We start from the raw sequence: 14,365 nt of genomic DNA, 5'->3' as shown, positions 1-14,365 counted from the left end.
TGTGAATATTTCCATTTCCTGTTCATTTCACATTCATATTGGGCCGGATCCTGGATGAACACATTGTAAATTGTGGCTCATACATGGTATGAGCACAAGCTCTGGTGAGCAAAACTATTCCTTTGTATCGGTCCCCAGACAGCTAGGCGATTGATAGTTGTTGATGTGCCTAAGGGTGTTGTGGAGAAGGAAAAAGACCCTAGGGAGAGTATGTGTCCATCCCCGCATGTTGAGCTAGGTGAAACGGAGAACCAGTAGAGGCTCGTGCGCTCTCGTGGGAAGTGGGTTCCGTACTCTCTGCTGACCATGATTCACTGTGTCCCCCAGCTGGAGTGTAACCATGCCACGGGACTAGCTGATCACCAAGGCTAGAATGGGCTCTGGTTGTAGCTTGGGGTGCACAGAAGCCCAGCACGTTCTAGAAATAGACACGTGCCCAGGTCCTGAGGAGGATGCCTTGCCAAAGACTCAGAAAATTCTGTGATATTCCAGTTGCTCCCCTGGAAGATGATGAGAAACCTGTCTACTTGAGATATCTCTGAAGGATTCAGGCATACAGTAAGAATTGTTGGACATCACTGTGCCTTCTACTCTGAGTTCTGTTGGTCTGGTGTCAACAATATGCTATTGCTCTCATTGCCTGACCAAATAATTGTATCTGTCAAGGCAGTAAATGATTTTGTCCCCAGTTGTTTGAGACAAAGTCCACAAAGACCTCTTTCTCTGTTTACTGAGCAAGAGTTTCTCTCCATGTATTAAAAAAAAAATTTTTTTATGTTTATTCTTGTGAGAGAGACAGAGCATGAATGGGGGAGGGGCAGAGAGAGAGGGAGACACGGAACTTGAAGTGGGCTCCAGACTCTGAGGTGTCAGCGCAGAGCCTGACGCAGGGCTTGAACTCACCAACTGTGAGATCATGACCTGAGCCAAAGTCACCTTAACGAGCTGAGCCACCCAGGTGCCCCCTCCATGTATTTAAAAATTCCAAATAATCTTGAAACAATATTTAAAACATCTAGAGAGTGACCTTCATTGGTCTTAATGTACTGCACACTTCTTTGCCTGCTGACAACTACCTGTACGTTTTGCTAATACTGAAATTGCTTCTTTAGCTGTCTTTGAAAATCCTCATTTATTTCCAGTGTTCAATAGAGACTTAGAGATTTTTACCTATGAGAGAAATCGGAACTTCCGTTTTCTTGATGATTCAGAATTTATGAACAGTTCCGTAACAGTATCTCATTTTCATACATCAGTAATACAGAGGTAGGTGAACAAGAATTATTACCCCCATGTGACAGGTGTGGAAACTGAGGTCTGCCCCAAATTGCTAAGCTGGGAAGTAAGTCAGGACTTGAGCCCCAGCTTCCTGCCTCCAGAGCCCATGTTCCTTCCATTACCCCACACTCGCTTCGCCCTTGACCCTGGCCAAGAATGAGAGCAGATGTGCACAGCAGGAGGGGCAGCATGGATGGATTAGGGTAGACCCATCCACGTTCCCAGAAAGATAACTCAAAATGCATGTCCTGGTGATGATGGGAATGTAGCGCATCTTCAAATACAAAAGAGCGTACATTTCGTGCAGAAATCAGTCAGTTTTGAAAACTGACCAAAACTGTTTTGAAATTGGGAATGCTTAATGTGTTAGAGAAAGGAAAGCAGCAAAGGACAGTAAGTTCTAGAATCTTAAAAATGCATGGCTGAGGAAGAAAGGAAGGGAAAGAAGATATGGCGGTCCCGGAAGTTTCACCCCCGTTCGTCTGCTCCCCTTTACCAGCCTGGATCCAGTCAGAAGGCTTCCTTAGGAACCCCTTGGTAGTCCCCAAACACAGCTTAGAGCTTCTTTCTTGATGCCTTTGGGTAACCTCTTTAAAATGAATACAAAATACCTTTTCTGGCAAAGGAAATCCTACTTGTCTTCTGAATTTCAGGTCAAGCGCCACCTTTTCCAGGAAGCTCTTATTCCTCCTCCTCACTCTCACATTTGGGCCCTTTCTTTTGCTCTGCTAGATGGTGAGAGCTTGAAGGCTAGGGACCAGCTCATTTCATGGTGGAAGAGGAAGACCCAGACCTAAGGGCCAGACAGCCCCCAACAGCCCTATGTCAGTCAACAGCTCCGGACCTTGAGTCTCTGCGAGGTTTCCTCTACATGCAGATGTGTATAGGACCATGCTTAGCCTTCTCTGGATTTAGTTTTACAAAATAAGAACATGAACTTATTTTTAATATCTCCTCTTGATCACAGCCGTTGCTTGGATATAAAATACCGAACAGTCTCCCTTTCAGATGTGCAACAAATATATATATTAAAAAAGCCATGAGAGAAAATGACCTCAGCTCTTGAAACTTGTAAATATTTCAGCAATCTTGCTCTCACAGGGAGATCCCTAATTCTTTTTCAAACTTGAAGGAGAACTGACAACCGTTTGTGTTCTCTTCGCTTCCAGTTGTGTGTGGTTTTTTTGGAGGGAAGGGTGCAAGTCAAGGATCTTTTTTTTCAGGTTCACCTGTTTCCTTAATGAAATTAATATCTCTTATGAAATGATCTCAGGCAAAAGTGTTGGGGTATCTGGGGTCTGTATGTTGTTTCTGGAAAGCTTCCCCACAAGGAGAATTTGAGGAAGGAGCAACCATCACCCTCCCCCTCCATTCAGTGTTCAGGGTCTTTTCTGGCCTTGGGCTTGCTTTGTGCAATTCTAGGAGAGAATTGTGTGAGTGTGTGCGCGCGCACACACGTACCTCTGACTCCTTTAAGTGGGGGTAGGGGGTGAAAGAAAGCCTTGAGAGGTCACACCAAAACCCTAATGCATTTCTTTATTTTCATATGTCACAGGAGGAAACAAAAGAGAGTAAAGCCCTCCCCCACCCCCCCAGTCTGTGGTCCAGGCAGATGTGGTTGTTGCCTTGTGTGACTGTCCTAAGTGTGTCCATCCAGTCCTGGGGCCACCAGACTGGATTCTCACAGTTTTGGAAGAGCTACTGAAGTCTGGGGAGCCCCAGGATTTCTTCCATATGCCAGATAAATCCTTGGACAGTATATTTCTATACAACATGTATTGAGAACATGAAGCCATTCCTTCTAAAGCTTTCTTCTCTAGACCTGCCAAATAACTCTGCCCCTCAATTCAGGCAAGGGCCTGGGACGGTGAAACGCCTTGAAAACTCAGTAACCCTGGAACAAATGAAAAACCAGTGTCCCATGTGATGGCTGGGTCCTTGTTACTGCAATACTACATTCATACAGACCAGGCCTTGATTTTAGAGTTCTAAAAGTTGCTCTTAAAATAAAATGGTACCTACTGGCATCCTCACTTGGTTACGTCTTTTTTGGATCACCAGAGATACAACTTTTCTGTCTCTTTTGAGTGAAAACATACCCGTCTGTGAGAATGACCAGTCCTTTAAAATGGTAACACCTGTTGGTTTCAGGCAAAACCATTCTTCCAAAAGGCCTGTAGCTTTCTGAGCGCTGGCTCACTTTTCAGTTCCTTCCTCTCCTGGGATACGTTCTACCAACTGTTCAGCTACTGTTTTTGGTCTTCAGTGTAGAATCTTAATTATGCTGTTTAGCTTTTCATTGTGCGTGGGTGGATACAGCTCCCATAAAGAATATGGAGACGAGGTCTAAGATCAGTGGTGCACATGTGTGCGAGACAGGAGCATATGGTGGACAGCGCCCTGGCCGGTTTCTGTTGCTCTGAGCTGCGAGTGGGTGTGTCTAGGGGCCAGCAAACAGTGATGACGTCTCACATTGCTTTTCATTTCCTTCTTAGATGACTATGCCCAGCTGTGTAACATCCCCGTCACGGGACGCCGGCGGCCATATGGACGGGATGCCTTGGTTGACTTCAGCGAACAGTATGCTCCAGAAGCTGATCCCTATTTTATTCAGGACCGTAAGCAAAATTTTTCAGTTATGTTGAAACTAAAGTGACTGACTAAAGGTTAGTCAATGGTTCTCAAAAGGCAGCCCCTGGGAATTTGTCAGAAATGTAAGCTTTCAGGCCCCACTCTAAGACCTGCTGAATTGGAAAGTCAGTTTTGTCCATCCTCTGCATACTCCTTATACATGTTCAAGTTCAGAAATATTGGATCAAATTATTGGCATGCTGGAGGGTCTGCTGTTACTTTTACTTTCTTTAAAGTAAAAAAAAAAAATCATCTTCTAAGATCCATAACAAAATCATTTCTTTACTCATTACATGATGTTCTAATTTAAGGGTCGGGGTTGTCTTAGAAGCCTGATTATAATTGACATCGTTTTTCATATAAGGAAATGACATGTTAACTGTAACAAGTTGATCTCTACAGGTATTTTAAAGTGGGAGGTCAAAAAAATTGCTCTTCTGGTCAGAAATTGTTAGAATCCACTCATGATGGGATTTATTAAGAAATGATGCATGGTGGCTTCTCCTGGTCTTGTGGGCAGAGATTTTCTGTGGGAGATGGAGTGTGCCTGTGTGAACCCTGTTCCCATTTAGGAAAAAAATGTCTGTGGGGCGCCTGGGTGTCTCGTTCAGTTAAGCGTCCGACTCTTGATTTCAGCTCAGGTCATGATCTCAGGGGCCCTGTGGGTTCAAGCCCTGTGCAGGGCTTCACGATGTCAGTGCAGAGCCTGCTTGGGATTCTCTCTCTCTTTCTGCCCCTCCCCTGCTTGCGTCTGTGCTGTCTGTCTGTCTGTCTCTCTCTCTCTCAAAATAAATAAATAAGCTTTAAAAAAGAAAGAAAGGAAGAAATGTCTGAAGGTGTTTAACCGGGAGTGTCCTGGACGAGGAAGCCGTGCAAGCTAAAGGTTTCTATGGGGGAAGCCACAGCTTTTCAAATACACAACACAGTATTGGTAGAGGATAGGTGGTGTCCCCTTCAGGACTGGCAATGGGGAAATTCGGCTTCCAGCTGCCTTGTCCAAATCTCACAGAGGGGCCCTTCTTGCAGTGTGTGAAACTACACCAGATTTTCAAGACGGAGAATCCCTGCAGGCCAGGGGGTTGGAGTTAGGACTTTGGAGACACTGCTGAATGACAGACTACAGTGACGCCTTTTCTTTCTTGGGGCCCTGTTACCTGTGAACGAAGCGCACTAGCCGTGACCTGGTTCCTGAGGGCAACCCAAGCTTTGTGGCTACATTTGGCACTGCTTCAGTTCTGAGTCAAAGAGTGTTTCCTTCCTTCCTTTCTCCTTCCTTCCTCTTGTTTTTGATGGATGCATACATTGATCGTTCAGCACAATGATGTGAAAACAGCATTGTATCAGTCCAGCTGAGTTAATTAACATGCCCCTGTATACCCCCCAGCCCCAGGTGTAGAACATTCCCAGCATTCAGAAGGCCCCTGAAGCCCTTTCCCAGCCGGGCCCCCTGCCCCAAGAGTATCATAACTTCTAATACCTTGGATTATTTCTTTTAATCAACAACATACAACCATGCACTATTTCATGAAATGTGTCAAAATACACTGGCAGGTATAAGACTGGGCACTTACAATTTTGACACTTACCTGTGACTGTGTTATAGGTCAATAAACATTTACCTTTAAAAAGAAGAAAAGGAGAAGAAATATTAAGGTTGAAAGAAAGCCCAGCTTGCCTGCCCCATAAATCCAAAATAACAGGTTAAGTCTATACGCAACAGTGACCCAATCCCATAGCTTCTATGTGCAGCCTCTAGCACATTAGATAGAGTCCAGATTCCAGGAATTTTCATGTCGAAATGTTCTGGCTCGTGTGCCTTCTTTTTTTAATGCTGACGTTGCTTCAGGACTCTTTTAATTCACTACAAATGTTAAGAAATAAACATGTTGGTGTCACATCGATTTCCTATTTAGTAACAGAAGAAGCTGAGATGCAATTTTAAGACCTCCAGCACTGACTCTATCAATGGCCTTTAAACTTACTGCAATTTATGAGAAATAGCTCCTCCTTCCCAGACCAGGAACAAGGACTTTGCGGCCCTTCTAAAGAAATGACTGTATTGGGTAGATAGCAACATAGAAAGAAAGCTAAGATTTCTTAATCTCCTTCCTTCTGGTTATTTAAGAAAATCGGACTGGTAGCCGGAGGCAGTTTTTTAGTTAAGGCAGAGTTTTATAAAAGTAGAATCTCCTAGAGCAGAAATCAGCTCTTTCTTGTAAAGGACTAGAGAATAAATTTTTTAGGCTTTGAGGCAGCTACTCAGCCTTGCTAGGGTATCACGAAAACAGCCACAGAGAGCATGTCAGCGAATGGGGTATCTGTGTTCGAGTAAAACTTTATTTACAAAAGTAGGAGACCACCACATTTTGAGAAGGGGCTGTCCTTTGCTGACTCGTGTAGAAGTATTTTTCGGAGTCTGCTTGATGTATGTGTGTAGAGTTTTCAATATTTAATTCCATGTTTTAATTTCTGTAATAATTTTTAACAGTTAGAAAGTCAAAACGATTTTGCCATGGTACCTGGAATTTGAAAATATTATCATAGATTAAGACTTTATTTTCTTAAGTATTTCTCAAACTGGCTTTGGGGCCCTGATGACATATTCTTAATGGTCTGTAATTTTTTTTTTCCCCTTCAAAATTTTTAAAAGTGCCTATCATGGATGTATTAATTTTTAGTCACTGAGTTAAACCTTACAGCCCTGTCTAAACAATGTTATTTTGCTGCCCCCTGCAGTTCCGCTGGAGAATTACTTCAGAGGCCAGAGTTATGGTCATATTTTGATTTTTTTTTTTTTTCCTTTTAAAGCTGATAACGTGATGAGGTTCTGAAGGGGGAGCCCACATCAACAGTGTTTTTGTATCACTGTGGATTTATATTTACAACTCTTCTTTCTGGAAAGGGAGCTAAATACTCTTGATGCCTGTTTCATATGTTTATATTACTAAACGCTAGTTCTGAATCAGTTTAAAGATACCTAAACTATAAAAAAAGCCAAACAAGAACTTCTTTGTTTCCTTAAAAAAATAATTTTGACTTTCTAACCACAAGTATGATGTACTTTTCTCATTTATCAGGATGTTTCAAGTCGCTTTTACTGTCTTTATCCTTTGATCTCCTGAGAGCCCTTTTGTAAGGCTCATTCCAAAGCTAGAGCAAACAAACACAGGTTACACAGCAAGGCCAGCCCAGCTTTTCACTGCTTTTTGGGGAACTCCAAGTGAAAAACCACCGCCTCAAATTCTCATGGATGTTCTGAGCAAATGTCTGCTGAACTGTGATAGTCACTTCCATTGTTTGCATCCTGAACGTTGTTCTGACATTTGCCCTACTGAGAACTCAGGAAATTTGGAATTTTAGATAAACACTTGTGTTTATTAAGAGCAAACCCAAAAACCATACTTAGTCACTTTTTATGCTTTTAATTTAGAACATCAGAATTCAAGATGTAGGGCTACTAACGGACAAACGATATATAAAGCTTCTATCTTATGCATAATGCTGTGTACAGATAACATTCAGTGTTAAATTTTACTGCTAACTTTAAGACATCTGAAATAGGTGTCTAAAATATGTATACATGATGAACCACAATCTTAATAATCGTATAGTTTTTTTATAAGAATTTTTAAAGTTTATTTAATTTTTTTCATGGGGTGGGCAAAGAGAGAAAGAGAGAGAGGGAGGGAGGGAGGGAGGGAATCCCAAGCAGGCTCCACGCTGTCTGTGCAGAGCCCAACAGGGGGCTCGCTCTCATGAACTGTGAGACCATGACCTGAGCCATACCAAGAGCCGGATGCTTAACCAACTGAGCCATCCAGGCACCCCAGTAATCCTATAGTTTTAAAAGACAGGGAAACAGGTTGCAAATTTCTAACCTGGCTCCTGTCTTTTCCTTTCTAGGTTTTTTAAATAGCTTCGAGGAGTTGCAGGCTGAAGAATGTGGCATCCTCAATGGATGTGAGAATGGCCGCTGTGTGAGGGTGCAGGAAGGTTATACCTGTGACTGTTTTGATGGGTATCACTTGGATATGGCCAAGATGACCTGTGTTGGTAAGGATGATGTGTGCCCTCTCGGAAGTTATTCTTTCCCCCAGGTGCCCTGTGGCCAGATCTCCTATAATCGAGTACATGTAAGATAGATTTGCAGTTTCAGTTTAGGAAGAGGAGAAAAATTCTGGAGATGGCAGTGATGGTTTCACAACAGTATGAATGTACTTCGAGAGGACAGAACATTCTAGGTAATATGTTTGACTCCTCTAACTTTAGCTTTTGACTCTGCAGCAAATAGTGTTTTCGCCCAGTACCTGACACAAGCATAAGGGAGTGTAGATGTTTGGGGAAAAAAAAATACAACTTTTATGGTAATCATTTTGGAGAATGTTCCTCCCACAACTACCTCTTCCTCTCTGTCTCTCGCATTGCCTTTGCTTCTATTTTTGAACGACTGGTAAGCATACATTAATTCTTCCTCATGTGCCCAATGCCATCTTCCAGGGCCTGGCCCTTGACTTACAGGGTTTTCCTATTTCTGTGGCTCTTCCATTCCCTCCGGTAGCAACCCCCTTCCCCACTTGAGTTTTGTTTGTCTCTGTCTGCGGTGGGTCTGGAAAATAGGTAACCTGGGTTATTACAGGTGTTTGGAGTGCATTTCTTTCCTGTGGAAAGAAATCTGAGAAGGTAACTTGAGCCTTTACAGGGGCTGCCCCGAAGGCTCTCTGCTCAGTTGTTTGCTTCTTTAGTGTATTCCTCTAGACAGATCTGTTATTCTGTACCTGTGGAAAGGAATTTAGAAGTAGAAAAATTCCTCCAGCTTTCTTGAGTTTTGACTATAAGATGTCAAGCTGACAAAATGTTCCTGTTGTGTTAAATACAGGGAAGGAAATTCTAGAGCCTTCCGGATCATCTACCTTTTTCAGATCTAGAAAGTCTTACTTATCTTGCATGTATTTGCAACCGACGATAATGAGAAAGACTGCACAGTTTACTGGGGTGGGGGTCCGGGGGTGAGGAGAGCGGAGAACACCCTGGCTGTGTTCGGGCCAGACGCCTTGCTGCATCAGGTAAGCCGTAGGCCACGTTTCCTCTTGGGGGTGGTACTGGAACTTCTTCACCTGCATGGTTTGGCTTGTTGCAGATGTAAACGAATGTGATGAGTTGAACAACCGGATGTCTCTCTGCAAGAATGCCAAGTGCATCAACACCGAGGGCTCCTACAAGTGTGTGTGTCTGCCTGGCTACGTGCCTTCGGACAAGCCCAACTACTGCACGCCATTGAGTACCGCCTTGAATTTAGAAAAAGACAGCGACCTGGAGTAAAAGAGGATCTACATAACCTAAGCCCGTATACTCTGCACTGTGTAAAGGAAAAGAGAGAAATGTATTATACTTGAGACATTGCACCTACCCCAGGATGTCGGAAACACGGAACCATCACAGAATTGCGTCTCCTCGCAAAGAAGAGGAGAGGATCCAGTGTGAGCCTGACTGGTGTGACAGACCAAATGGACATTTCTCTGAAAAACCAGTATATATAGTCTGTTCATATGTAAAATTCAGTGGAAAAGAGGCGGAACAGTGCTGTTATTTTAAACAGAAGGTTGTATTATGATGTTTTTGTTTTTGTTTTTTTTACTATTGCTTGATTAAATTTGGCATTTAAATAGTGGTGGAAATATTTTATATAATTTTCATTTTTTGGTTGTGCAGTTCCTTGGCTGCTGTTATTCTTCAGATTTTTTTTTTCAAGCTCAAGGGCACAAGTCTTTGATAAAATATTGTTAAACTGTATTATAAGTATTGTTACACAGGGTTATGTTATTCCTGTTCTGGAGCATTTTTAAAAATCCAAACTGTCTGTCCTGTGGAGCAGGCAGCAATTTTGTCTCAAAACTTTTCTACACATTTGGAGGAAAATACTTTATATTTACAGTGTATCGTCTGATTTTAATGTCCATTCTTAGCCAAGCTGCTAGTAGGCATCAATTGGATCCTTTCCCTCATTAAAATGGAAGAATTAATGAGCTCATGTTAGTATTGTAATGTGTAAAGTAAGCCCAGCAAAATTTTTTGAAAACTTGATGATCCCAATATATTTACCATTGTATGTTAAAGCAAAATAAATCACCATTTTTTTAGAAAAAAAATTCTACCTGGGAGTAACTGTCAATGAGTACCTGTCATATTCCCCCCACCTCATTTATTTTTATGAACGGTTCTCTAGTAGCATAGAGTCTTTCACAGGTTAATTATTACATGTGTTAGATGTTGGTAGGGACTGAATGGCGTCCACCCGCGTAATTCATATGTTGGTGTCCTAACCCCCAGTACCCCAGAATGTGAGTGTCCTTGAAGACGGGGGTCTTTAAAGTGGTAATTAAGGTTAAATGAGGTCTTTGGGGTGACCCTAGCCCAATATGACCGGTGTCCTTATAGGAAGAGATAGGACAGACACACACAGGGGAAATACCATATGAAGACACGGGGAGAAGACCGCCATCTCCAAGCCAAGGAGAAACGCCTCAGAAGAAATCAACCCTGCAGTACCTTGATCTCAAACTTCTAGCCTCCAGAATGATAAGAAAATTAATTTGCTGTTTAAGTCACCCAGTCTGTGGTACTCTGTTCCGGCAGCCCTGGCAAGCAGGACACAGATCCAGATCACAGCTAGATAGCACAGGAACCCTGAAAACAGCTTGCGAGGTTCTAGTCCCTGCTTATACACGTCTGTATGGTTTTGTGATTGTTAAAGTGAGTTTCAGAACCTACTTTTTCTTAAGGAAAGCATCTGAGTTTAAAGAAAAACAACGAACCATGTGTAGGGGTACCCAGCCGAAAATCTCATTTAACATTTTCCTGAAATACAGGCTTTTGGTGTCTAATACCTGCAGTGGGAAGAATGATGGCACATCGAAGATATCCATGTCCTAGTCCCTAGAACCTGTGAACGTTACTGTACGTGGCAAATGGAAATTAAGGTTACAGATGGAATTAAGGTTGCCAATCAGTGGCCTTAATAGAGAGATAACCTGGGAAGACCCAATGTAATCACGAGAGTGGAAAAGGGAGACAGAAAAGCAGAGTCTGGGGAGAGATGAGAGATGTAGGTGAGAAAGTCTTCCCCGCCATGCCCTCTTGGAAGGCAGAAGAAGAGGTGAGGGGGTGTGAGCCGAGGAATGTGGCTTGACCCTGGAGGCTGGAAAAAGGAAGGTGCCATTCCCCCCTAGAGCCTACAGAAAAGAGCGCAACTCTCTCGACACCTTGATTTCAGGCCAGTAACATGGATCCACTTCTAACCTACAGAACTGTAAGATAGCAAATGTGTGCTGTTGCACACCATGAGATGAGTGGTCATTTGTTGTAGCGGTGATGACGAGCTCGAGCAACACCCAAGCATCATAAAATGGACCTCTCAACATTTTCAACTGATGTTTAGGTATAGGAAAAACTTGCATTTGTATCCCCAAGATGCAATGCAGCATTTTAAATAAAAGGGCTTGTTGGCACAGGTCTTGAATTATATTCCACATATTAGCATAGTTGGAGTCGTCACGGATGTTTGAAAAGCACAAAGACTATCGATGAAATGGATGTGCTCTGGGATGTTGCTGGCCAGCTGGCGTGCTTGCTTTGAATGCATTTCCACAGTGCTTTCTGTCCAGGTCTGTCTAGCCCTTATTTTTACTAGTTTTGTACACATCGCCCCAAAACATTTTGTTTTTGTAACGTACAATTCTTTTAGCTCCTTTTAGTAGTTACTGCGATTTTACTTTCCGTGCCTATTGTCCTCTAAACCCATAGGTATAGGATGCTGTGGCAGTGGTTCAAATCCATTGGCCATGAAGAGGCAGGCACATAGTACAGTGCGTTTGGATTGTTATACTGGTTATATAATCTGGTGTGCTAATACATGTATTTTCCAGCTGCCTGAGCCAGCATCCACCCACAGAATGAGTCTGTGTACCTGAAACCAACAATAACATTCTATTCTTTTGTCATAAATGTCAAACTCTACTCCAAAAAAACTAGACCTGGCTATCTGATGTAAGCCTATGTCATTGGAAGTTACGTCCTTGCAATCTGCCATGTTCGTCAAAATAAGCACTAAATACAAACCCAGCAAACCAAGCCCTTAAGCATATCAAACGTGTTTTACACAACTCCATCCATATTTTTATTTAAAATTGTTTTATGTGATCAAAAGAATACCGTAATTTAACTTTAGTATTTTCACACACAAAGGACTTTCTTATTCTAAATTGTACTTGAATTTTCCTGGAAAATCTTAATATCTTCGTATTGGCAGAAATGATGAATCTGAGATGCTTAAAAATAAGGCTCGTGAACATTTCATTTGGGTCAACATTGCAAGAAAACAATATGTGTATGTTACGTGTCCCTCCTTGTGGAAACAAACCATCACCATGGCTTTAGGAATTGTTTTAATACCAGCATTAAAATACTATGATTCTAACACTCTCTTCAGCTTTCAAGTAGGAATAACTCATGTATGTACTAGATCATCTACGATTTGTTGCTCAAATCTTTGGTAAGAAGAAGAAAACAATGGCTGTCGTTGATCAGTATCCCAGTGATGGGGAATCAATTCTGAGAAAACTAAAGGGAGGTATCACAGTCTGATACGACAAAAGACACCTCAGGGAAAAGACTTCCTTAACTTAGGATAAAACATTTGTAACCATCACAGGAGTATGAGATTCCTCTCACCAACTTTCCTCTCTCTTTGAGAGCATAGGATGGCCATCACTGGAGGAAGAGCAGTTATCTCCCAAGTCATTTATGAAGAGCATTTTTGTTTTTATCATGATTCTGAGTATAACTAGGACAGGTTTTGCTGTCTTGTTGTGACCAGACACAGAAAATCCAACAGGATACTGGTCATCTATCTTGATATCCCCCACCCCCAACATATCCACATACATAAGAATTCACTGAAACCTGCGTACACTCTCTCATTACTCTCTGAACAGTATTCCTTATGTGTAAGATAGGGACAGTGACACCTGCCCTTATACCCCACAGGAGTGTAGAAGGGATCCAAATAAAATCACATTTAAAAAGCTTTATAAGCCAGGATTCATTGTGTGCAGATGAAGAATGATTCTTCTTTGCTCCGTGCTACTGACCACACTTTAAAACCTTGACACTTCTACACGCTCCTTTGGCTACAGTGAAGAATTAGTCTGGACTCCTTCTTGATTCCCTTCCCGGCTGCTTTCCTCCAAGCCTGAGGCTTCCCTTGGATACTCTTTGATTTAGACTCTGCATTTCCCCACAATCTGGACACTCTTGCCTGTTCATTGAAATAATTTCCTGGAAGAAGTTGCTGCGATGGAGCATCAGATGGAGCAAAAGATTTTGGAGGGACTAAGAAATGTATATGTAAATTCAGGAGTCATCTAAACCTTCTGGGGCAAAAAGGGCAGGAGATTTTGGAGGCAAGATCAGACTAGGAAGTATTAGAAAGTGGGTGGGAGAGAAGATTGCTGGTCTGAGAACAAAATGGCTTCACCTCCATCAGGTGTTTAAGTGTCATTCAAGACTAATGGTTTTAAGTCTTCAGAGTTCAAGGTTTTCTTGGATCCTCTCATTTTTGGAGAAAAATGGCCACACTGGCCCACATAATCTGGAGTACACCTCAGGTTTTATTTTCCAACCTTGTGCAGGATCCCGAGACACAGGGACCTAGAAAGGAGGTCCTAACATCAGAGTAGTTTGGCCTTGGTGACTCAGTGGGAAGAGGCCAGAAGCTCTGTCCACCATCATCCAGCCACACTCAGCTGATGGGTAGGCTGTGCCTTGACAGAGTGGCAACCTCAGTCTGGGAGCACGCAACCTGCTTTCCTAGTAAAGGCCATGACATTGAGCTTGAGGACTAAGAAGCTATAGAATAAATAAAGAGTTGACTATAAAAGCAGCCAAATACTTCTTTCCAACTGCCATTCATGATTTTCAACCTCTAGTTCAATGACCTAGCTGGAAGCAAGGGCTGGGGGCTGGGACAGGAGCCCATGGACTCCTTGTAGCTATGGACACTGAATCAAAAATATTGTGGTTTCTACAAATTGGAGAGTCATTAAATGTTCTCCAAAGTCTCCCCAGCCTGGTATGGATGGGGCAAAAAGTCACTTCCTGCAGGATATTACTGCTTCCCTCATCATCAGTCTCTGCCTTCTCTTCATTAGTGCTCTAGATCAGCACGGTGCAATGGAACTTTTCGTGAAGTTGGAAATGTTCTATATCTCAGCTGTCCAATGTGACAGCCAATAACCACATGCAGATATTGAGTACTTGATATGTAGCTAGTGTAACTGAGGACCCAAGTTTTTATTTTACCTTTCATTAAATTTAAATAGCAATGTGTGGCTAGTGACTACCATATTGGTCACCACAGCCTGGGTTCTCACCTTACTTTGGCCCTTCATCTGGGACGCAT

At 42.5% G+C, this 14,365-nt stretch overlaps 1 protein-coding gene across 9 annotated transcripts in view; it reads left to right on the top strand.

Moving 5' to 3' along the window:
• LTBP1 (latent transforming growth factor beta binding protein 1) overlaps nt 1–10,055 on the top strand; it is a 397,389-nt gene extending 387,334 nt beyond the window's left edge. For all 9 annotated transcript variants that reach the window (XM_027033528.2, XM_027033527.2, XM_027033526.2 and 6 more), the window contains 3 exons: nt 3,774–3,896; nt 7,813–7,962; nt 9,047–10,055. In XM_027033528.2, coding sequence (XP_026889329.2) covers nt 3,774–3,896; nt 7,813–7,962; nt 9,047–9,228 — 455 coding nt within the window. In that variant the 3' untranslated portion in view covers nt 9,229–10,055. The remainder of the gene's footprint in view (nt 1–3,773; nt 3,897–7,812; nt 7,963–9,046) is intronic.
• The last annotated feature ends 4,310 nt before the right edge of the window (nt 10,056–14,365 follow it).

Source organism: Acinonyx jubatus, chromosome A3 (genome assembly GCF_027475565.1).
Source record: "Acinonyx jubatus isolate Ajub_Pintada_27869175 chromosome A3, VMU_Ajub_asm_v1.0, whole genome shotgun sequence".
NCBI lineage: Eukaryota > Metazoa > Chordata > Mammalia > Carnivora > Felidae > Acinonyx > Acinonyx jubatus.
The sequence above is the reverse complement of the archived record's forward strand: the minus strand, read 5'-3'. Positions and strand labels throughout refer to the sequence as shown.